The sequence below is a fragment of the Apteryx rowi genome, unplaced genomic scaffold (assembly GCF_003343035.1).
Source record: "Apteryx rowi isolate R43461 unplaced genomic scaffold, aptRow1 scaffold_62, whole genome shotgun sequence".
Taxonomy (NCBI): Eukaryota; Metazoa; Chordata; class Aves; order Apterygiformes; family Apterygidae; genus Apteryx; species Apteryx rowi.
This window is the reverse complement of record NW_020450894.1, coordinates 260,430-282,375: the sequence shown is the minus strand read 5'-3', so window position 1 is coordinate 282,375 and position 21,946 is coordinate 260,430. Positions and strand designations below refer to the sequence as shown.

Genomic DNA, 21,946 nt, shown 5'->3' with positions numbered 1-21,946 from the left:
AAAAAGGCAAGCAGCTCTGACAGGAAATCAATGTCTTAGCTGAACTTAGCATCACAAGTTTAAAAGGCCTGCATTGGAGATTTTTTGTCAAGAAAGTGGTGACTGGAAAACTGGTTTTGTTTTGTTTTTTGCGAGTCTCTACTGTTCTTGCACAGAATCTACATTTTTTTAAAAAATTGTGAAAAAGTGCTTGTCGAACAAAGCATCTTGTCTCCGGCACTGGCAATAAATAGGTGCCCTATAACAACATAGCAAATGTTATATGATACTTCTCCCAAGTGTTGTCTCAGTCTCCTAATTTCAGTTGGGTATATTTTCTCAACATGTGGAGTTCTGCCTTTTTTGGGAGGTGGGGAGGGATAAGTTTTCTGTACAAATTGTTTTCTAAAAAATGTGTCCTTGTAATGCTTTCTTATTTGCCCAGACACAAGTAGTGGTAAAACAGTCTCTTACTTAATTTCAATCTTTTGCCCTCTGGAGATATCTTCTAGATTCTTTTAAGCCTTCATTTAATATTTTAGTTTTGTTTGTTTCCACACATTATTCACTCATAACACTTATTTTCTCCTTTCTTGTGATGTGACCATGCTAACTGTCATTATAAGCTTTAAGTTATTTTATTTATTTTGAGTAGCATTGCTCAAGGCAGCATTTTCAGCCCCTGAGTGGAAAGATGCCAGCAAAATGTTTGGAATTAAACTGCTTCTCCCTGTTTTCCAGGTCTGGGGTATTTTAATGCACACTGTCATATGGGCCTTGGGCTCATTTTGGTCTCCTGTGGCCATTCTTTGGGCCTAAGAACTTTGGTTTTTCTTGTGATTCTTCAAGAATGGATATGTTTTTACATGCCCAGGATAATGAGAGGTCTACATGACAGCCTACCATATTTCATTTTTATAGATGATATGAGACTTACAAGTCTGAGGGAATGAGACATGATATAGTTCTCTCTGTATTACCTATTGGAGCATCCTCTGTACTACTACAACTGCTGGTTGCTCCAGGGCTATGCTGGGGAGAGACTTGGTAGTTTTAATCCACAAGCAATCCCAAAAGTAATCTATGATGCACATAATGTGGATGATCCAAGGTACAGGACCATGAAAAGAAATGAACAGTCCAAACTGATAGTTTAGCTGCATTCATAAATGCCTTCTCATCTTTCCATTAGAACAGTTAAAATAGAGCCCCTGTATCAATTAAATTCAATTCTGCATAATTTTGATGTCAGACTATATGAACATTTCATAATTAAACTAGTATATTTGTATATGATCTTTTCTGTAGGTATTTCTTCTAGTTGATGAAAAAAGAGATTAATACTATATGCCTTTATGGCAAATAGCAATGGTTCATTTAGTCTAATTGCTATCTATTTTAATAAAATTGAAAGCAGATTGATATTTTGAAGCACTTTGAAGCACAAAAGACTTGAAAAAAACTACTAGGTTGTTAAATTAGAATCTGAGTTCTGCCAAAACCTTTCATTCACACTCATGGCTTATGAGCAACACAGTAACATACAGGTTTAAAGGAGGAACTTTTCTTTCAACTCTTATGGAAGAGTTGATTTTATTTTGTAGCTCAGAGTATTACTAAATGCTGAATTCATTACCTTTTTCATAATCTTTATTTTTTTAGTAAACTATTATGTTGGACAATACTTCTACACTGCTGTTTAATTTAAAAGATCAAAGCTATTCTCTGAAGAGTTTTGATTAACTGTGAAGACAGGCTATGTTCAACGCTAATAGGGTATACTAAAGTAGTGCCAAGATTAATGTGGAGATGACCCCATGCCTATTTTCAGAATCGCAGGGGAGCGAATTCTGTCAACAGTGAAGATGCATTTGATAAAAGGCCGAAGCAATGGGGATCCTTTCTGTCGAGCGGTAGAGGAAGTTGTACAAGATTGGGATTTGAAGATTAAAAATATTATCGATTCACAATATGACGTCTTGACTGCCAGCACCACTGGAGTTAGTCCAGCACGGGTAATGGGGATTTCTTTTGTTCTTTTTACTACTTAGCTTTACAAGAAAGCAAATGTCTTTCTTTTGTATTGTTGTTTTATTTTTCTTTTCTTAAAGGACTTTAAATGGAGTATAGTATTTTCCTAATAATTCCGAGCAGTGTTATTTCCTCTACACTGTGGTTTTTAACTTGTTGAAAGACTTGGATACTTGAGGATTATAGTGTGGATTTCAAAAAGCTGATTTATTTAAACTAAACTTAGTACATCAAAATTGTAAATAATATACTCTTCAGAATGTAATTTGTTCTTGCAGCTGTTCTAGATGTAAATACTTATAACTGTCTGGTTTGCCACTACTTTGAAGACAGTAGAACTGTAACAAATTTCTGAACAAAAAACCCCGTGAAAGTGGAATTAGGATTTGAGAATGTGTATTGGTAATTTAGATTGGTTTTAACTCAGAATCAGATATCTAAAGGTAAGAAATTCAAAGTAAAGTTAAATGTGAAAAAAGTCCAACACATGATAAAATATGGGGGGAAGATGTAATAATATTAAAAAATCAGTTTAGGTTTCTCTTTTGTGTTTCAAGACAGCAATGAAACTATTGTAATTAATGCTTTTACTACTAGGGAAGGAATCAAAGTTTTAAATTCTTTAAGAGTCAGGAGTGGAGAGCAGAATGCATGCTTTTTATTTCCGATTTCTGTACTTTCAGTCTACTCAGGTTTGCATTACGACCTTTTTTTGTGATAAAACACCAATGAGGTTAAGTATTTTGTTTTACATTATTTGTCAATATATAAAATTATGTCGGCTAATGTCATGTATATCTTTTGTCTAGGAAACTTTTAAAAACTTGTCCATACCCACCATATCTGCCACAGTATGGATGTAACTGAGTGCCATCAGAGATGCTTACAGTCTGGATGTGACTGGTGTGCTGGTTGGCTTGAGATAGCTAATGTTCACTCAAAGACAGAATATAGACAAATGTTAGATATCAATTTACAGATTTTGGTGGAGCTTTCTGTAGAGGAAGATTTTACTAAGCATATAGAGAGATAGGTTTCCCTTAATGATTTTCAAAATATTTTTTCCATAAGTTTTTAAGAATGAATTTGAGCTATGTAGGAAATTTGGAGCATCTGTATTATTCTGTTAAGATCCCATAGGACAGCAAAAATCTAATGTTCCGAGCCGACTTTTGTATAGAATTTGGTGCTTTTTTTTCTTTAAACCCCCCCCCCCAAACTCTGATGCTGTAATTTTTCAGAAAAATCATTCTGTACTCAGAATAAGTTATGTTTTTGACAGGATGTTATATTTTTTCATATGTAAGAGATTGAATAATTTCTTTAAATGCAAATTTAAAATTTGATCTTAATTATAGAGCTGAAAATGATGCCTCCACTAGCTACTGAGAGGGCTGCTTCCTCATACAATGTACCTGAAAACAGTTTCTTTGTTGGAAAAATATTTTCTTTTCTTCTGGCACTTATCTTCCACCATTGCTCAGTTTTTCTGCAAGTATCTATCTCATAGGAATCCAGAGCTCTAGAAAAAAATAATTATATTATGTAGGAGGAGGGACTACATTTTGGTGAAGCCTGCATGAATGACTAATAGGAATTGTGATTAATTTCTTCCTGAGAAACTTATTATTGTAAATGAAATCTGGTCAGCGTTTCTGGAATTGACCAGAATAGTCTGGAGTAGCTAATGGTCACTACGCTTGAAAGACTAATCAACAGTTTTCCTGAAAAAATATTTTGAAACATGAAGTTAAGTTTAAGCAGCAACCTTTTTGTGGCAGGAATTGTCATTTTATCCAAAGTTTTTGTGGTGCCTTGGACAATAGGGTTTTGCTTCATGATCAGCATACCAAGCCACTGTTGTGAGGTTTCTGGTCATCTTTTGGCAATTAAGAGGGTATGTTGTATTCTAAAGTTTGGGGGGTTTGGTTTTTCTATGTGTGTGTTTTCCTGCGTGTGTTGTTTTTGTTTTTGTTTTTTTTGTTTTTTTTGCTTTGTACTTAATCGGTGAAGATAATGCCATATTTCTTTTTTTTTTTCATTAAGACAAAAATTTACCATGACACACATGACATTTTATAGAAGTCTATAATGTGGTGATGTAATGACTGAAATGGTTCAGAATAAATTTTGAGGAAATTAAATGGTACTGAAATAGGCCAATTCTGTAAAACTATGTAACAACCATTTCTGTAATTGCTATTTCTAGCTATTGATTATAACTTATAGTATCTGAGTGACATGTTGCTATGGTTTCTTGAAAGCTACATACGCTAATTGATGTAATCTAATAGAGAGAAAAATAGAATTTGATCTTTTCAAGACTATGTTTAAAAGCAGTTAACTGATTAGTTAAATGTAGATTGTTGCTTGTCTTGTCCTTCTGAACAAATTTAGGCTACTGAATGTTTTTGTGTATGGGTAAATAAGACAGCCTGTAGTTTTTAATCTACTACTGTATATTAAGGACTAAATTGCTCTACAGAACTTCTAGTACTTTTAAAGAAAAATGTAGCAAACTTCTGCAAATCTTGCAGTCCCACAGTGGCTATGAAGTTCTACATCTGTGCTGCTCACTGTAGCATTGAGCATTTCCATATGTGGATTATTATTTTCTTTAAGGACTTCTTTATTCTTGTGGAAAATCGTGAGGAATTCATTCTGTTCCACCACGAGGTGGTCGTGCCAAGTACCTCTCTTGTCAAATCTTGGTGGAAATCTCACTTTTAACCAGTTGTTTTTGGAGATTCAGTTAGTCAGAGGAGTTGGACTTCACTGTAATGTGCTTGTGTGCCCCCCAGCGCTCAAATTTGTTGTGAGGAAATAATACATTAATTTCTGCAGCATGATTTCATCACAGATTTGAATATTTATCTGTGTGACTTGCTCTTCAGTGTATGCCTCCAGCTGGCAATGAGTTTATGCCTCCAGCTGGCAATCATCTGAACTCTAATTGCTTGAGATGAGGAAGAAACTTCCCTATGAGCAAATTACTCCATAAATGTTTACTGGGAAAAGGGAGGAGGGGATTCTTGCACCTTCTGGTGGTATAGGTTGCTTCTGGAGGTGAGTCTGGCTTATTGACTTTTCCTCTTGTATGTTCCTTTTAATTTTATTTATTTTCAGCCAAAATTACATTCCATAAACCATGGCACTGTATATTGTGGCAGAGATACTGTAAAGGTCTTACTAGTTCTTCTGGATGAAGAAGCTGCCAATCCTCCTACCCAAAATAAAACAGAACTGTTATATGATGATGAAAACTTAAGTTTGTTTGGAATTACCTCTGTTTTGACACTCTTCAGGTGAGTACTGGAAGGTATTTTGGTTTTGTTTTTTTGGAAAGGACCTTGTACTGAATGACTGACAAACCATTGATATGAGAGAGGAGGGATGGGAGGGGAGGAGAGAGAAGGAGAGAGAGGAGAGCGAGAGGAGAGGAGGAGAGCTCTTCCTGGGACCAGGTGGGAAGAGAAGCAACCAGAGTTGCAACCAGACAAGTATCCTCTCCTGGGCATCCTCTGCACTGCAGCAGTTGGTTCCCCAATAATACTTTTCTCAGAGTAACTATACAGTTTTCCTCAGGGCTTGCTCAAACCTGCTCTTGGTTCTCCCTGTTTACTGTGCTGTTAGTGCTGATTGGAGCATGCTTTGAACAGGGCAGGGGCTGCATGACCAGGTGCATTTTGAGCTCTGTGCACACACCTTACTGGGTTCCCTAACATAAACCAAAGGCTACAACCAGAGGACTGGAAAAGTGGGGAAGGAGGAGTGAAAGCAGTAGGGGAAAATACTGCCCCAGAATCTCTGAAAACACTGCCCCAGCAGCTTGGGTGAAAAGATAGAGAGCTGTGAGTGGAGAGCAGGCAAGAGGGTTGCAGCTATAAGGCCTTTAGCAATACAGAAGATTAAAGCACCTAAGCTACTGTGCAATAGTAGATTACTCTTTTTTTTTTTCTTTTTTTTTTTTTTTTAAAGAATGTTATCACCTGTGTGTATGGGTCCTAAGCTAGAAGATGCAGGACCCCAAAAGTAGAAGAACTTAGGGATTCCATACTACTTACAGTTCTTCATTTTTCATGAAACCAAAGGAACAAGCACATTCTAATAAAATTGAAGACAATTAATTTTACTAATAAGAATTCTAGATAACCCTTTAATTTTTTTTTTTAATTGAGGAATGCTTTTTCATGTCCCAAATATTTATGGATAGCTGTAGCTATGCATTTCTATTTCATTATGTAACAAGATTAAAATAACCATGCCTTCAGTCTCTCTTATTCTTCCATTATTTGAGTTTCAGGAAAATTAATTTCAAATTACTTTTAAAATTTTTTCTTTAATAAACCATGCTCTGGATGTGTTTTCATCAGAATGAAAAAAAGCTTTATCAATTTAGATTAATGTACTATGTGAAAGGACTCAAGGCCCACCTGAGTTTGTGGGAGTTTTTTTTCTGAATTAAGCACAGCTATTATTTAGAGCTAGAGATCTTGATTTGTCTTCTTAAGCAGCTCTTTTTAATTTGAAATGGATTTAAAATGACTTATCTTTGAATAAGAGTGCCCACTGAGCGTTTTAGTATTACTTAACTCATTTTATTTTTCAGTTGAATTAGTTTTCTTGAATTTTCCCCATATGGATAAATTGTTTGTTTCATTTAAAATCTTCTCCTTTTAGATGTAAGGAGGTACTGATATCTGGGAATTTATATTATAATTTAAACAAATTCATGTGTTTTCCTTAATATATCTTAGTGGTCAATTTGATTTTAGTTTTTATTTTCCAGTATATCATATATTTAATAAGGTTTGTGTGATTGCAATTAAAAATATCAATTTAGAAGTAATTTATTCAAAGTTTTGAATTTATGATCCTAAATAATTGTTTTAGGAGAAACAAAAACTTTGCAAAAACTGAGATGAAATAAGGAAATTTGCAAACTTAATATCTTTTCTTAATTTTTGTCAAATATTTTAATGTTCTACATGTCTATAGCAGACTTACTCCGTGGCTCCAATTGCTTTGCATGTGCTGAACGTCTTAATATTATATAGAATGGTGTTTGAGGTGTTGCTTTGTTTTTCCCCGAAGTACAGGCACCTCTGAAGTACAGCACTTTTTTTTATTAATGCTTCTCTCTCAAATACTTGATCTACAAAGCTTTCCATCTTTGGACGATCTATATTGTTAATAATAAATCTGGAACAGTTTACAGGATGAATGGCAGTACATTTGGCAGTAAACTTCACAGTGTTTTTCAAATTTTTTTTGCTAATTTAAGGTTTTGTGTATCAGATAGTTGATCACATCACATAGTATTGTGAAAAATCCACAAACAGTAAAGTAACTACCATGTGATCAAAAACCATAAAACAATAACTACTATCTGTTGTCTCTAGAGAGTTAATTACTGAGAATCCCAAGATATGCTTAAAGTTTGTGGCCAGTTTTGTCTGGGATCTGGTCATTTTGAGAGAGTCATTGTTACTTTTCAGATGAAGACTGAGGTTAAATTAGAGCATCTCTTCTCCTAAAATTTGGCAGTTCAGAGAATTTTTTACTTGTTTTTAACTCTCATTTGTCTTAATAAACTTTTAGATTGGGTAAATCAGATGTTGAAAAAATGGGATGCAGAGGATTCTGTTGTTATGGGTTTCAAAGAGGACTCATGAGAGAAAAACAGAAGGAAGCATGATGAACTAGAGAAGTTACATATTTGTCAATTTAAATGGCAAAAGCTTTGTAAGGTGCTACAGAAATTTCGCACCACAGAAAAATGGAAGTAAATAAAATAAAGAACAAACTTTTTACTGAGGCACCTACAAAGTTTCTTTTGAAATGAAGCAACTGTGTTCATATGCACACTGGCCTACTGTGAGGATAAACTTGGAAGTTGTTGTTTACAGAAACACAGATTAGATCTTTTTATTTCAAGAGCAAAAAAGCCCTTTTATATGCATCAGATTTTTTCATCAATGTATGCAACTATTCACATACTGAAATATAGGAAAGTGGAAGCATTCAGTTGGTTGTATGAATACTTCTATTGAAAAGTATGTAAATAGGAGGAAAATTATTCTGGATGTCAACCAGATGCTGTTCAAGGGGGTGGAGGTAGAATGGTGACTTGGTAACTCACCACCAGCATTGCAAAGAATAACACTGTGGTTGCACAATTACAATATTGTAAACATAAACTGTAAAATGATACCAGTAATTGAAACTGTAAGTCTGGTTTCATTATGCTGTCCTCAGTTGTCAAAGTACATGTGGTTACTTAGGAGGGGAGAAAAAGTAAGGCTGGAGGGAGATGAATTTAGCTTCCTTTCCTTCCTGTTTCTGAAGAGCTTGATATGGCACTTATTTTTCTTAACTAATTGCATTCACGTGATTTAATTACTTCTTTTTAATATAGATCTCCAGTACAATCCAGGGGAACATCTCCAAAACCTCTTAGACAGCGTATTCAGAAATTGATGGATGAAAAAAAAATTAAGGTACTGAATGGAAATTGATACGTGTTTATGGATATACTGAAATAATAATGCTAAAATTCTCAAATACTTCGCTAAAAGCTACTCCATAGATAAAGTGTAGTTGTGATTAAACTCACATTGATGTAATATGAATGAAAATATCTAATACCCCCCCCAAAAAGGCTTTAAACTTACTCAAAAGTATTTACTAATGAAGGTATCTTAATGAAGACACTGAGTTAATCTATAACAATTTGTGTATTTCAGAACTGTAAAAATAAAATTGATGTTATGTGAAAGCAAAAAAACAAACAAAAAAAACAAACCCTGAATACAGGCATCTAATTTTAGTTCAGATAATATTGGCATTCTCAAAGTGCAATAATGATTTTTTTTTAATGTATTTTTTCAGGTTTTTTTATTTGTCACACACCTAAGACATTTCCGTAACATTTCTCAGTGAACAAGAAAATAAAGCATGTTAGTGCAGATGCTTGTTACTTTTTAGAAGAAATAGAACATTGCAGCAGCATGTTGGGATTGTAAGTGACACTACACTTTTATTAAAGGAACATCTTTAATATTCCTGAAAATTGCAGTGTCTTGTACTGCATTTCACATAAGGCTTTTCTTTTTTTTTTTTTTAATAGTCAAATTTCAGTATTGTGTTGGGACTATAGAAAGAGAGAAGTCGTATCTTCCACAGCTTTTCAACAGAGAGTTACATAAAAGTGCTTATTTACTAGTTTTTGCAAACTTAGTTCTGATAACAGGTTAAAAACACAAACATGATTAATATATGAGGAAGAGAGCAGAGGTGTTGTAAGTCATCAGAGTTAATCCTAGAACAGCACAATGAAAAGCGTCTTTCTGCCACTGAAGGTGAAGGGAATTTTAACATGTTATGTATCTGAGAAGTAGAAAGTCATTAAAGGGAATTAAAATGAATTGCTCTATCATTATTTCCAGAATATATTTTAAAATATACTCCAGTTTCATTAACATTGTGATGGGGGTTACTAGTTATGGTAAATACCGGAGCAAAATTTAGCTTTAAACTACTATGCAAATTATGAAAAGATGGGAGCTAACAAATGACCTTCATGACATTAGTTTTGCTATAAACAGTGCATTTAAATTGCAGCTGTATTCATCAAATAGCACAAATGTGATGTACTGTTTGTATAATACATTGAAATAGATAGCTGTTCATGAATCCAGTTACAGAGACTCTATTTGGATAAGAAAACTATGTTAATATCAAAGTACAAAGAATTTATTATCTCTGCCACATTCGAGACCTTTTCTGGAAACTTACAAAGGTGGCTAGGAATTAGGTTTCCAGCACAAACTATCAAAAATACAAATCTTGAGGCTGATTCATGTTATGAAACCATTTTTACTCGTTTGGAAAGCACTTCTTTGCTAATCAAAAATATGAGATTACCTCCCATAGAAAATTTCTGCATTTATGGTAGTTCTTGTCAAAGGGTCTGAATAATTGAATGAGTTCTACTTCAGGAGCAGGAACTGTTGTACTGTAATGCCAAGATTCATGGTGGTGCTTTCCTGTGCTGTTTTTGTAGAGCTGGACTCTGATAAGGGTGCTGTGACTCCTGTGTGCCTTGTTAACACAGTACAAGAGCTTATCTTTTGTGGAACTCTCATCCTAGCCTTGTTTCACCAAGATTGTTGAAACAAAATGGGGCTGTAGCAAAATAGAATGAAACATCTAGGGTTTTTTAGACAATAATTTCTGAGGTCTTTCAAACAACTTCTAAAACTGACTTTGATGCTTGTCTGGTGCCTAATACAAAGACATTTTATGAAAACCAAAATTCAGAGTGAACAAGCAACAAGTCTAAAGACTTCTGTTGGCCCTTCTAAACTTTCTTTGGCATCTTAGACTGTAAAGCTTGTCTAAAGTGTTATCTTTTGTAGATTAAATCTGTGATGGCTGACTCTTCTCTTACTTTAGCAAAGGGAATGGTAAATTATGTGTGACTAATGTGTTAAACTGTGAAAGACTTCTTGGAGCTACATATCTGATATATCTTAGAGCAATATTGAGGCTGAACTGCCTCTTGTAATCATCACTCTTCTTCATGGCTTTCTTCCAGCACACCCTATTGTACTAGAGAGACAAAGAACATCATGGAATTGGAAAAACATCTTGAGATGTTTTGGCCTCATATTAAAAAGTGAAAAGAAAATTCATACAGTTCACAGTGTAAATGGTCTTCAATGATATGTCAGCATAGAAAGTCCTCTTACCCAGGATATGATGCCTGAATGTTTCACATAGTCTTTAATTCTCTTTTCCTGTGTTTAAGCCAAACATTGCAATCTAAACTAAACTGTAGTCCTGTTAGTCTGGAGTTATTCTTCTGGTGTTCCCATGCGTACTTTAGTCTTGCTTTTCCTGCAGTCCACTAAAATTGCTGTTGCCAAATAACTAGTAAATGTTTTCTAACTGAAACTCAGAGCTAGTACTCTGAATATTCATCTTTGATCTCCACTCTCATAGAAAACCCTGCTTTTCTTCTTGAAACATTGACTGTCTTTGACTTTCATGATTTTGTCCTTTCCTGGTTGTCTTTATACCTTTCCAATAATCTCTACAGTCGGTTGCGTGATTCTCCTCTGTTTTTTTCTTTCTTTTTCTTATGAAGACTTTATAGGACCTTGTCTTTGTTTCCCTTCTTTTTCTCTTTCTGTACCTTCTTTGTGTATAAATACATCCACAAATTCAGCTATTATCTTTATATGAACAGTTCACAAATCTACACCTAACCTAAATGTCTCTTCTGTCCAAACTAACATCTTTAATGACTTTTTCTATACTTTCCTGTGAATGGCCAACTCTTGATCTTGAGCCGGTATGGTTAAATTTGAGTTCCTAGTTCCATCTTTCTTGGTACATTTAGCATTGAGGATGGTATCCTATCTTATTTTTTTTCCTTCGTTGTATTAAGGTTATATAATATGACACAGTTGCTGCATAGCACCACTGGAATGTATTCTCTATCCATTTGTCCACTCAGCTATAACTTGTTAAAGGTTCATCTTGCTTTTTGATTACTGCCTTATATTTCTCATGGACTTGATAGATGCAACTCTGGCCTGTCTTTCTTCACCAAGATTGCTGTGCAAAAGGTTATTTTCCAAGTGATTACATATTAAATGTCACTCTTCTGTTTGTATATCAATCTGTTTCTTTAAGCTGTAGCAGATATTAGCTATTTGTTTTAATCCATCCCAACTCCATTGATTACATCTGATTTGCAGCTTTGAGATATCTGTCCTTACTCACATTCAGCCTGCAATACCAGTTTTCGTTGTTCATTTGTTAATTTTCAGACTAGCTCTTTCAGCTTTGTCCATTTGATCCTGTTTGTTATGGTTGAAGAGATTTCCCATAGACACCTGCAGAACACATTATCCTCCTTTAAAACTTTTTTCAATGCCTTTAAATCAACCCGGCACCCCCCCCCCCAAAAAAAAAAAAACCCAACTTATGTGCTTTATATATTGAGACAGATGCTCATTATAATAACTAATTTGGGTTACTTTCTCTATGAATCCATATATTTCCTGTCTTAGATTGTAATGTCGCTTGGTAGAAATCATTTGGTTTTGTTCTGTCTTTAATGTGCAGCATCTAGCACAATGAATTCCTTGTCTGTGACCATAGCTCTCAAGTGCTATAGTAATGTTTATCACCTTCTTACACACAGCACTAGTCTTCCCTGTTTTTTTCAGACAACTGGCTTAAAATGTGTAAAGGTTTCTCATAAAATTCACGCTTCTAAGTTATGTTATGCATGATTTTTAAACAATTCTTAGTATCGTTGTCTGGGAAGAGATACCATACATAAATTTCAAATAAGTCAGTAGTGGCTTGATGTTTTTTCTCAACATCAGTGATTCTTCTGAGAAGTTTCTGATACAGTATGTGATGTAAGTTCCATAAAATTGTCCTAAGGACCTTTTTTCCTGCTGCCTGATATGGTTAGATGGTAGTCTGCAGTATGATGTATGGATTGATGTATGGTTAGATGGTAGCCTGTAGGAAAAAGTCGTGATCTCTCATTAGAACTTGTCCTGGAAAAGTCTCCTTTTCCATGATATTTGGGGAGGTGGGAGGGAACACAGTAATGATGATTAGTTTGATTCTATGCTGAGTCCCATCAAGAGGATGTGTTGAATACAGAAATCCAGGAAAATCTAGGAAGTAAAAGGAGAATGGGGCACTTCACTATATTAAAAAATCATTATGCTTCCACCTTCCATGACAGGAACTGATCTCTCGCATCCACAGTGTTATGTGGAGGACTGCAGATTGATAATATTTAAACCTAGGGCACAATGTCATGCCTGTGTGTTTAATATCTAACTTAAAAATATGGAGAGTGGACAAAATAAACAGGTAACTATGAATTGGAATTCATGTTTAAAAATAAAATAAATCTGTGGGTATTTCCATTGTGCCAAAACAAACTTCAGATTAATGAGCCAGTAAAGTATGAGTGAAAGCATGATGAATAATGTAGTACTTTCTGGAAAATGTCAGCCCCATAGCTGCTTTGAAATTCAGGGCAAGGGTGAAAGACACAGAAAGAAATATTTCATCTTTCATTGCTCGTTAAATATTGGAAGAGATATGCAGAAAGACCACCCAACTATAAAGGCATTTGTTAGGAGGCAAAGCTATCGTTCTTTATCCCTTGAAGAGGAAGAAGTTTGGGGAACTAGCATGTTCCACCTTTTCATCCCCTCCAGCAAAAGCAGGTAAGAGTAATAAAGAGAAACTCAATTTCATTTCATCTTCCTTTGAGAGGAAAATTAGAAATGGGTCATGTTTCAATTTGCTATATATAGTTATAGGGAAGCCTTTTCTGGTGAATGGTATTTTGTGGAAGGGATCTTTAATTTAGAAAGGTCTACAGGACATCTATTAACTTAAGCCTCTATTTGTTGCCAGTTGTCCTCTTTGCTCCTTTCTGATTTATAAAAATATAGAAAGCTTAACTGGGCAGGAGAGGTATTTTTACCTAAAAAGGATTAATCCAACCTTATGTCTGATACTTTGAATCCTATTTCTGTTAATTTGAAGTGGGTAGGTACCCCATTATTTGACTTATTTTTGCTGATGTCAGTGGGGTATATAAATATTTGTTTATTGGTGTGAGAGGGGAATGGATGGAGGGCTGTTGCAGTCACCTGCTTTGATTAGGTGCTAGAGCAGCTTAAGACAACAAACACTTTGTGTAGTAAAGATCATCTTATCTCTTCTTTGGATGTTGCACCAGAAAAGATTTAATTGAAGTGTCTAGTTGTAGGTGAAATACTGTAACTGAGCTAGTGGGGTTGAGTGAAACAGAATATTTAGGAGTAGAGAAGGAAGGAACAAAAGCTATTAGACTGTGAGCGTACAGTGTATGAGACAGTAACTGTTTTTTGTTTTTTTTTAATTTAGGATTGTTTTGGCCTTTTGATGCATTGAAATGTAATATTATTTTCAAAGTTGTGCTGCATTGTTAACATATTTGTCCCACAACAGCTGTAAGGACTTTTCAGTAGTTTGGCGTATATATTTTTTCTTAATATACCTGGAGAAAACCTTTCCTATATGGTACTATTTTCCTCCAATTGGGAACATAACTGTAGTTTTACTTTTTAAAGAATTTATGGCTAAGGAGCTCTACCAAATCTTGGCAAGTTTGAAGTTCATTGTAATTTTACTGTGTATGGAAATTCTTCCAAGAAAAAAGGTCCACAAAGCAGAAAATTCCAGTCTGCCTTTCTCATGTGACTTGATCATGCCTATATAAAATGACTTAATATCTAGCTTTGTGCACTGCTGTTATTCTTCATTGTTTAGTTCCCAAAATGCTGTTGCTTGAGAGAATTGTTTTGCCTATTTGTGATTCCAGTACAAATAAATTGTGAGTTGGAAAACTATCAACAGGAAGTTAACAAGATTTTTCTGTATGACCACTATACTTGTGAAGAGAAGCTTCACAGTAATAGAGAAAGCAATCTTCCTCGGGTAGTAGTCTTGTCTACTGTAGCAAGAAATGTTTATTTCGAAGTGGAATAGAATTATGGAGAACACGAAACTGATTGCTTGTTTCAAAGTTTATGGAGCGTGCCAAAAAAAATGACTAGCTGGATGAGAAAGGGGGATGGGAGAAAAAGTTCAGCACAAAATCTGGAGACAGACTTTATTGCTTTTTAAAAATGCCAGTTAATTGATAAACCATGCTTGTGTGGAAAATACCATTTCTGTTTCTACACAACCTCTAACCTATTTTCCTAGGATCTCTAGCTGTGAGTTTTGATTGCGCTCAAAACCAAATAATGAGGTGATTCAAGGCTGAATATTCTTGAAACAGTAGTAGGTTAATTTAGGATATAGAGAGACTGGTACAATGTCATGCTAAAAATTTTGATAGATTTGGTACAGTAAAAGCTCACTCTTACCTGAGCTATTAGCCAGAAAATTTTTTGTGTTTGAATAACGTGATACTTTGGTTTGGCAATGACATTTACCACTTATTGTTTTCTTTCTCTTCCCTCTCTGCTCCCTTCCCTTTTTTTAAAATTTCTCTTTCAGTTTACCCTTCCTATTTTTTCCAAAAGAACAGGGGTAAGGGTGGAGAAGAGAAGTTTTCTCTTCCTTTTTATCTCTCTTTTCCTCTTCCAAATAGTACTCTAATTATTTGGCTGGAAAATAAAAACATATGTTTGTTGTTACTGATGTAGGTTTTCAAATTCTATTATGCCATTCCAGTGTATAAAAACCCAATCTGAGCATTCTTACTGACTAAATGTTGGCAGTACTGTCTGTATGCAGATGCTGGAAGGAGATCTGGAATAGATTATCAACTAACTTTTAGAAATAAATAGAGCATGCACCATTAATATTTCATACAAATGCGAATGTTTTATATTCACATTTCAAACAACTGAAACTTTTTAGATAAAAAAAAAAAGTCAGGATGGGAGAATGTGCTACTTAATCTACTCATTAGGTCCACTAACTGACCTACATGCACTGAAACACAAGATGTCTTTTATTCTATTGTACTTTCTCCCAGCTGGAGAGTGTTAACAGTGAACCCCTTTGTCTGAAACGCAGGAGAAACTCTTTCTTTACATAGGAATAACAGCAATGACACTCTCTTGTGAAGAGGAGAGGGGGCAGCAAGCCTGACTTTGTTTTACACCATTTGTATGCAACTATTTGATTAGCAAGTTGAGCTCCCAACATCATTTCCCTTTCCCGGAGCTGTGGGTCATTGGGATGTTGGTGGTGAGGCCCTCAAATCAGCAGAGTTCAGGGAATTGGTGTTTAAGAGCTATTTCAAGTTGTTGACAGGCTTCATTATATGTGCTTCAATCACATTTGAAGTTGTTCTTTTTTTCTTTAAAAACAATACAGAGAACTTTACTTTTTAATTCAGCACTGGCCTTGTGTTCTCTTTCTGCTTTCAGGCTATTTAGATTTTCTTATTGTTAACTCACTCAATGTAATATAATTGTCTTACTAACAAATACATTCCAAGAGCAGCTGGGAAGTTTGACTGCTTCAACAAATTTACATAGTCTTGCACTCTGCATTCACGTATGCCCTTTAGATTAGTACTAGCATCAGTTGAAACAGCTGTATTAACAGCTACAGCTTTGCATGTTGTTTGTAAATGACTAAATGGCATGTGATGCAATGGAGAGTTAAGTTTTGAGGCATATTTCAAGCTTCAGTGAAGTGGAACTTAAGACAGATGTGTTTGTTGTGCTGCAAGCTTTTCAGTGCTTGAGCTTGAGTTCTGTCCTCTGACTCCACATACTCTAATCTCTGCAAACTGGCTTAGTGAAGTGACCTTGGGTGAAAAGAAATCCTGATGCCCCAAAACACAACTGAATGCTTTTGTTGGTTATAAAATGGTAATGAACAGGCTTACTTGCCCAGATTTGATATTCTTTGTTTATTGTATCTTTATCAGTTCAGCACAAATTATAGTTTATTTGCCTTATACAATATGAAGAACATGTGATAGATCTGTGTGCAAGTTATTGTTGCATAGTTTTTTTTAATGTGTGACATTTGCTGAACAATAGTTAAGAATTGAGTGAATTTTAAAGGATCAAGATAAAGAATTGAAGGAACATAGAAAATATTGGAAAATATTTTTATTTAGTATTACTGTGGCCTTAAGCTAAAGAAATTAAAGCCCCTTGTATTCTGCATATTGTAATTGTATACCTAGGATGTTGATGAAGTTTATTTAAACTAGGTTTGAGTTGCGCTTAATCTGAATTACTTTTATGGTTCTCTGGGTATAGCTTATTTATCCTTCAAAACATTTTTCTGAAAAGAGTATAAACACAGTTAATGACTCAGAGAGATTAGATACAAACTTGCAGCATACAAAACTTAATAAATGTCTATATATGGTCTTACTTTATGATAAATGTGGTCAATGCGTAGGAGATTAACCCTTAGAGAACAATAGCATTGTTAAGAAGAATGCTGACCAGTTCTCTCTATGGATTCTGCCTTTCTCAGGCTGTTGCCTAGCACAGAGAAATTAGTTTGGGAGTGATTGACAGTTGGGAAAATTGGGCCTTTCTAATTCTTGAAGGTCATACTGAGCTTTAAGTAAGACTGTTTTGTACAGGCATATTAAGTCATAGAGAAAAGAACTACATTTTTGTGAATAAATCTTTTTTTTTTTTTTCTTTTTCCCCCTGAAAAGATTGTAGGTTTGTTCACTGGCCAACTGCAGCGCCATGCAGAGATACTCAGGTTGCATCTTAATGATAAAAAGCTAGAGTCTGTTGGCTTATATGGATGAAAGCAGTATCTGATGAAAGTGGCATAAGCTGTGACAGTGAATTTGGTGGGTGAAGACCCCTGTGAAAGCAGACTTTTGGGAATGTGTTGTCTTCTGTCATTCTGTCTAAACCTGAGATTTTTCTGGAACAAAAAAATCTATAAGGGTCAAGCCTGAACTATAAGATTTAAACAGGCTTCTGTTAAGAAAAGTTGACTGGTATACTGCAAACTGCAAATTTTTTAATCTGGAAAGTGGCAGTAATCCTCTTATTCCACAAAGCTAGTCCCTTTGTATATTTAAAAAGCAGTATTTCTCTAATAACAACATTTCTTACATTTTGTTTTTCCTAGTATTAGTACTGAGGCACCAGTTTAGCTCAAACTTATTTGAATTTACTTGTGACATTTAATAGAGTTATTAGCTAGAAATTCTAATACATGGTATTCTGTTCTACACCATACCTCTCAATCTCTTTTGTATAATTTAGTAGACTTTCAAATGAAATGGAGTGCAGAACTTATTTCACATAATCTGCTGTATTTGTGATAAATTAGTGAGAAAAGACAAAGCTTGACCCTCAAATTCTATGATGTAATAGTTGGAGAAACTGTAACTTAAGTGTAGACTGCAGAAATTTGAACCTGGAACCATTGATTCCAGGAACTATGGATATAAAAGCTATATTATAACTTTTGTTTAATTTTTGTAGCTGATCTACACATTTTGTTTAAGCTGTGATATGGGGCTAGGCTTCTTCCTTCAGAGACTAGTAGGTGGAGATGAGCATGCAGAACTAGATATAGTAGTGCTCTCCAATACTGTAGACTTCTGGTAACTTAGGCTATATGGATATATTTTGAAAAATGTGCAGAACAGTACATGTAGAGAATTTTTCTCCTGACCTTTGCATTCAGTATGGAGCTGGCTTTATTTTCTGAACAAATGAGAAATCCAAAATTTACCTGAGAGCTGAAATAATATTTTTATATTTCAGTTTTAGATTTAGGTATATTGAAGCTTAATTTATACTATTTATCATTTCTTTGTGTTGATAGTATGCTTTCCTCTGTATATACATTGATTGGATTGGGAGACTTATCCTATAATTGGCATTTATGAACAGACATTTCAAAGATGATGGCCTGTAGAAATATGATAACTGTAGGAGCTATGACAGCTGTTCAAAATGGTAGTGTCTACAGTATATCAAAAGAGGGAGATAACTTTGACAGAAAATCTTAGGTGGATGAAACTTTAAAAATTTATATGCAACTTTCTACAAGAGATGAAAATATATTTAAAAATTTATTTTAGAATTCTTCTGTAATTATTTCTAGAAAGCCTTTATCCTTTGTAAATGTATGAACAATTTATTTAAATACTTGATGTGAGTGTATTTATTTTTCTGGTATTTTAGGTGATTTATAAACATGAGACAGAAGAAAGGAAACTTATTTCACTAATCTGACAGACATTCTGTTTTAATTCTTGTAAATAATTAAAGCTGATACCAATCACTACTTGCAGATGAAGCAACCTTCAATCAAATCCCAGTTTGCATGTACATATAAAGATGCGTTGAGTGAAAGGAAGGGTCAGCACTTCCTCAAAAGTAGCATACATCCTGCACCAAAGCAACTTTTAAAAGATGAATCTCTCGCAGGTAAGCTGTGCTAGGATTGAATAAGTGAATGTCATAGCTAATGTTTCAGATGTTATCGCAGTAAACTTTAGTAAAACTCAAATATAAATGTTTTTCAAGAAAAAAAACAGGCATGTTTCATTGCTTTGAATATCCTATGATCAGTCGAATGTCTTTGCATTATAATTTTAATGCTAATGCTTTGAAAACATAATTCCATTTGAAAGGTGCATTGATGTCATCATAAGGTTAAAAAGAAAACTTTATATTCGTGCAATTTTTTCTTATTCCACAAAAGTTAAGTGAAATTTATTTTTTATCATTCAAAAAAATCATTTGTTTTACCTATCCACTGTAAGCTGTATCATATATATAATTTTTAAACAATTTAAGCAACCTTCCCAACATCTTACGGTTAATAATCTACTTCTGTAAGGTATTTGGTATTGTATGTTTTTGAGCAATGTCACTTGAAAATAACAGTACACTGATTAACTGATTAACAAACAGCAAATGTAACTGTAATGACCAGAGTAGTTTTGTTTTATTTACAAAGCACTAGTTGTGATAAAAATCACATGACAGTCCTGTGATAGAAAAAGGACAAACAATCCCAGGTAACTTTTTATTTCTTCCCATATTTTTTTGATATTTTTACATGACAAGGTATGAATTCATGTCTTGACATACCAGCGCTTGGAACTATTTCTGAAAATGTTCACCGGAATAGAAGTAAAACAGAAATGGGAAAACTGAGTTGTCAGCCAAGAAACAAAAACTCCAAGAATGAACAGACGGATTTGAATAATGACAAAATAATCTGTGATAAGGAAAGTGATCTATCTCTGCCAAAAAATGCTAAAAGACCTAAGGTTTCAAACAATCCACAGAAGAAACTGGACAGCAAAGTTGGTGGGGCAGGAAAAAGCAGCAGAACTGCAGTCAAGAATAAATTGATTGCTGGTCAGGCAAAATTAACTCACTTTTTTCGACTATAAGTCTTGTTTTTATTTTCAAATACATGGTATGTTGACTTTTTTCAGAAGTTGTAGTTTTTCAAGAAAAAGGTGAGATTCATGAATTGCTTCCCTTCATACTCTAAGTGAAAGTTGCTTGTGTAGAATTAGACAAATATTTACAAATCTGGATTATGCAGATGTCTTTATTTTTGGTAACAATACATCATTAGTAATTACAGCTAAGTTATTTTTGGCAGTGAATCATGTTTCCCTCTACATTGCAATGTGAAAGTATTTGTAGATGCATGTTTGTAGCAGTACACAGTTTGTAGCAATACACAGTAACTTCAAGTTACATTAAATTCATAATGAAACGTTTGATCTTCTTCAAAGAAGGTGGTGTAGACCAGTAGTTTTCAGATTTGCCAACAAGGTCGATAGACTCTTCCCAACATACACCTGAGCACTAAAGGAAAAAAATTCTGAAAGTTTAAATCATAAAAGAACTAGGATTCTTTATTGCCTCTGGAAATACTGTTAACTGGAAAAAAAAATTACATTAAATGTAAACTGAAAATAGAGCATTTCATCAGCCCTAGCAAATCCTAAATATGACATGTAGTTTCTAAGAGAACCTTTATCAAATGGCTGTATAGATATTGCATTACACTTTACAAGAATGAAATCATTTGTGTGTAAGAATGAAAGTATACTTACTGTCAAAATCTCTTCTTCCTATAGGGAATTTAGCTGAATTTTCTTCATCCCCAGTATCTCTTCTTTCCTGTATTGATTCAATATTCTGAATTTCAGTGTCAGCTGGAAAAGCCATGGCTTCCTTCAGTGCAAGATAAGGTAGCTGCTTTGCACCTAAGTTGATTGCCATGCCTTGGTTTAGGAAATCAAGTCTGGAGCCCATGTCCTGTTTTAAGGAAGAGTAGCAGTTAATCTTTAAAAATTTTAATTAATTGTGTTGACTTTTTAAATTATCAATGGAAGTATTGGGATTGAACATAACCATTTAAATGTAAGCAATGCCCTGCATTACATCTTTGGCTAAAATGGTTTTACAGTAAAGCACCTGTTAATATAATATGCATCTCTTATTTGGTAAAGTTGAAAACCTGTCGTTGCATATAGTGACATGCAGAAACAAACACAAACATAGGCCTTTTTCCCCCCACAGGTTTTGACTACCTATAGTTCTGATTAAAATCAGATTTCTTTTATTCAAGTGCCTAAATTACTTATTTCAAATTTTGGGATTAGATACTTGTAGTTGAAAATTTCATCCTTGAATATATTATGCTGAATTGAATTTTGTATGTTTTCACCAGGTTATCGCTTTCAATTATTGCACTTGTCTTCTAAAGGACTATAAAGAAAACTTCCATTTTACAATTAAGCCAAGCATGTAAAACTGAAAACTCACAAAGAACTTTGAGTTTCTGTCTTCCTCTTCATCCAAAAAGCTACTGTCTTCAGTCTTATAATGCTTGAGCAAAGGTGTAGCTCCTCTGTTTTCTCTTCTATCTCCATTTCGAAGAGTTCTTCCTAGACTAAATGTGTTCAGCAACATATCTTTATCTTCTACCTTTTGCAGAGATTTTGACACTGAGATTAGAAAACCTTGAGAAAAAAGACAAAGAGAGAGTATTAACATGTATGATGAGATACACATTCTTGGTTACTTAATGTTTGCATAGAAGTTAAGCAGTTTTCAAATTTTAAGAGCTTCAGCTGTAAACTAACATGCTGTACATCTGTACCTGCTTTATATATTTTACAGAGTGAATGGAAACTACTTCAATGGCTGATGAGTTCACTCTTTTTAAATGACTCATATTAAAGAGAGTAACCTTTTGTATAATCCTTTTAATCCCATATATTGTTTAGAACTACTTAAATGTTTCTTCAGCATGGATAATTTGTTTCTTTGTATGTTTTTAGAACAGTACAGATTAATAGTTCCTTCTGATGGATCAGTATAGCAAAGTTCACAAGAAATAGTAA

The 21,946-nt window shown here is 34.3% G+C and overlaps 2 protein-coding genes across 2 annotated transcripts in view; one reads left to right on the top strand and one right to left on the bottom strand.

Moving 5' to 3' along the window:
* Positions 1–20,280, top strand: part of PARPBP (PARP1 binding protein) — a 51,438-nt gene extending 31,158 nt beyond the window's left edge. The window contains exons 7-11 of the mRNA XM_026083961.1: positions 1,811–1,994; positions 5,137–5,315; positions 8,429–8,510; positions 18,860–18,995; positions 19,641–20,280. Coding sequence (XP_025939746.1) covers positions 1,811–1,994; positions 5,137–5,315; positions 8,429–8,510; positions 18,860–18,995; positions 19,641–19,972 — 913 coding nt within the window. The 3' untranslated portion in view covers positions 19,973–20,280. The remainder of the gene's footprint in view (positions 1–1,810; positions 1,995–5,136; positions 5,316–8,428; positions 8,511–18,859; positions 18,996–19,640) is intronic.
* Positions 20,281–20,301: 21 nt separating this feature from the next.
* On the bottom strand, positions 20,302–21,636 carry PMCH (pro-melanin concentrating hormone). Its single transcript, XM_026083962.1, has 3 exons — positions 21,366–21,636; positions 20,651–20,855; positions 20,302–20,399 (listed from the first exon to the last, which is right to left on the bottom strand). The coding sequence occupies exons 1-3, from the start codon at positions 21,612–21,614 to the stop codon at positions 20,350–20,352; spliced, it is 504 nt and encodes a 167-aa protein (XP_025939747.1). The 5' UTR covers positions 21,615–21,636; the 3' UTR covers positions 20,302–20,349.
* Positions 21,637–21,946: the final 310 nt, after the last annotated feature.

Excerpts from the sequence above, each read along its gene's own strand:
- PMCH (XM_026083962.1), bottom strand. The coding sequence starts at position 21,614 with ATGTGTATCTCATCATACATGTTAATACTCTCTCTTTGTCTTTTTTCT. Across the intron at positions 20,856-21,365 it reads ACAGAAACTCAAAGTTCTTT|GACATGGGCTCCAGACTTGA; the intron begins GTGAGTTTTCAG and ends TCCTTAAAACAG. Across the intron at positions 20,400-20,650 it reads AGGAAGAAGAGATTTTGACA|TGCTCAGGTGTATGTTGGGA; the intron begins GTAAGTATACTT and ends TTTTTCCTTTAG.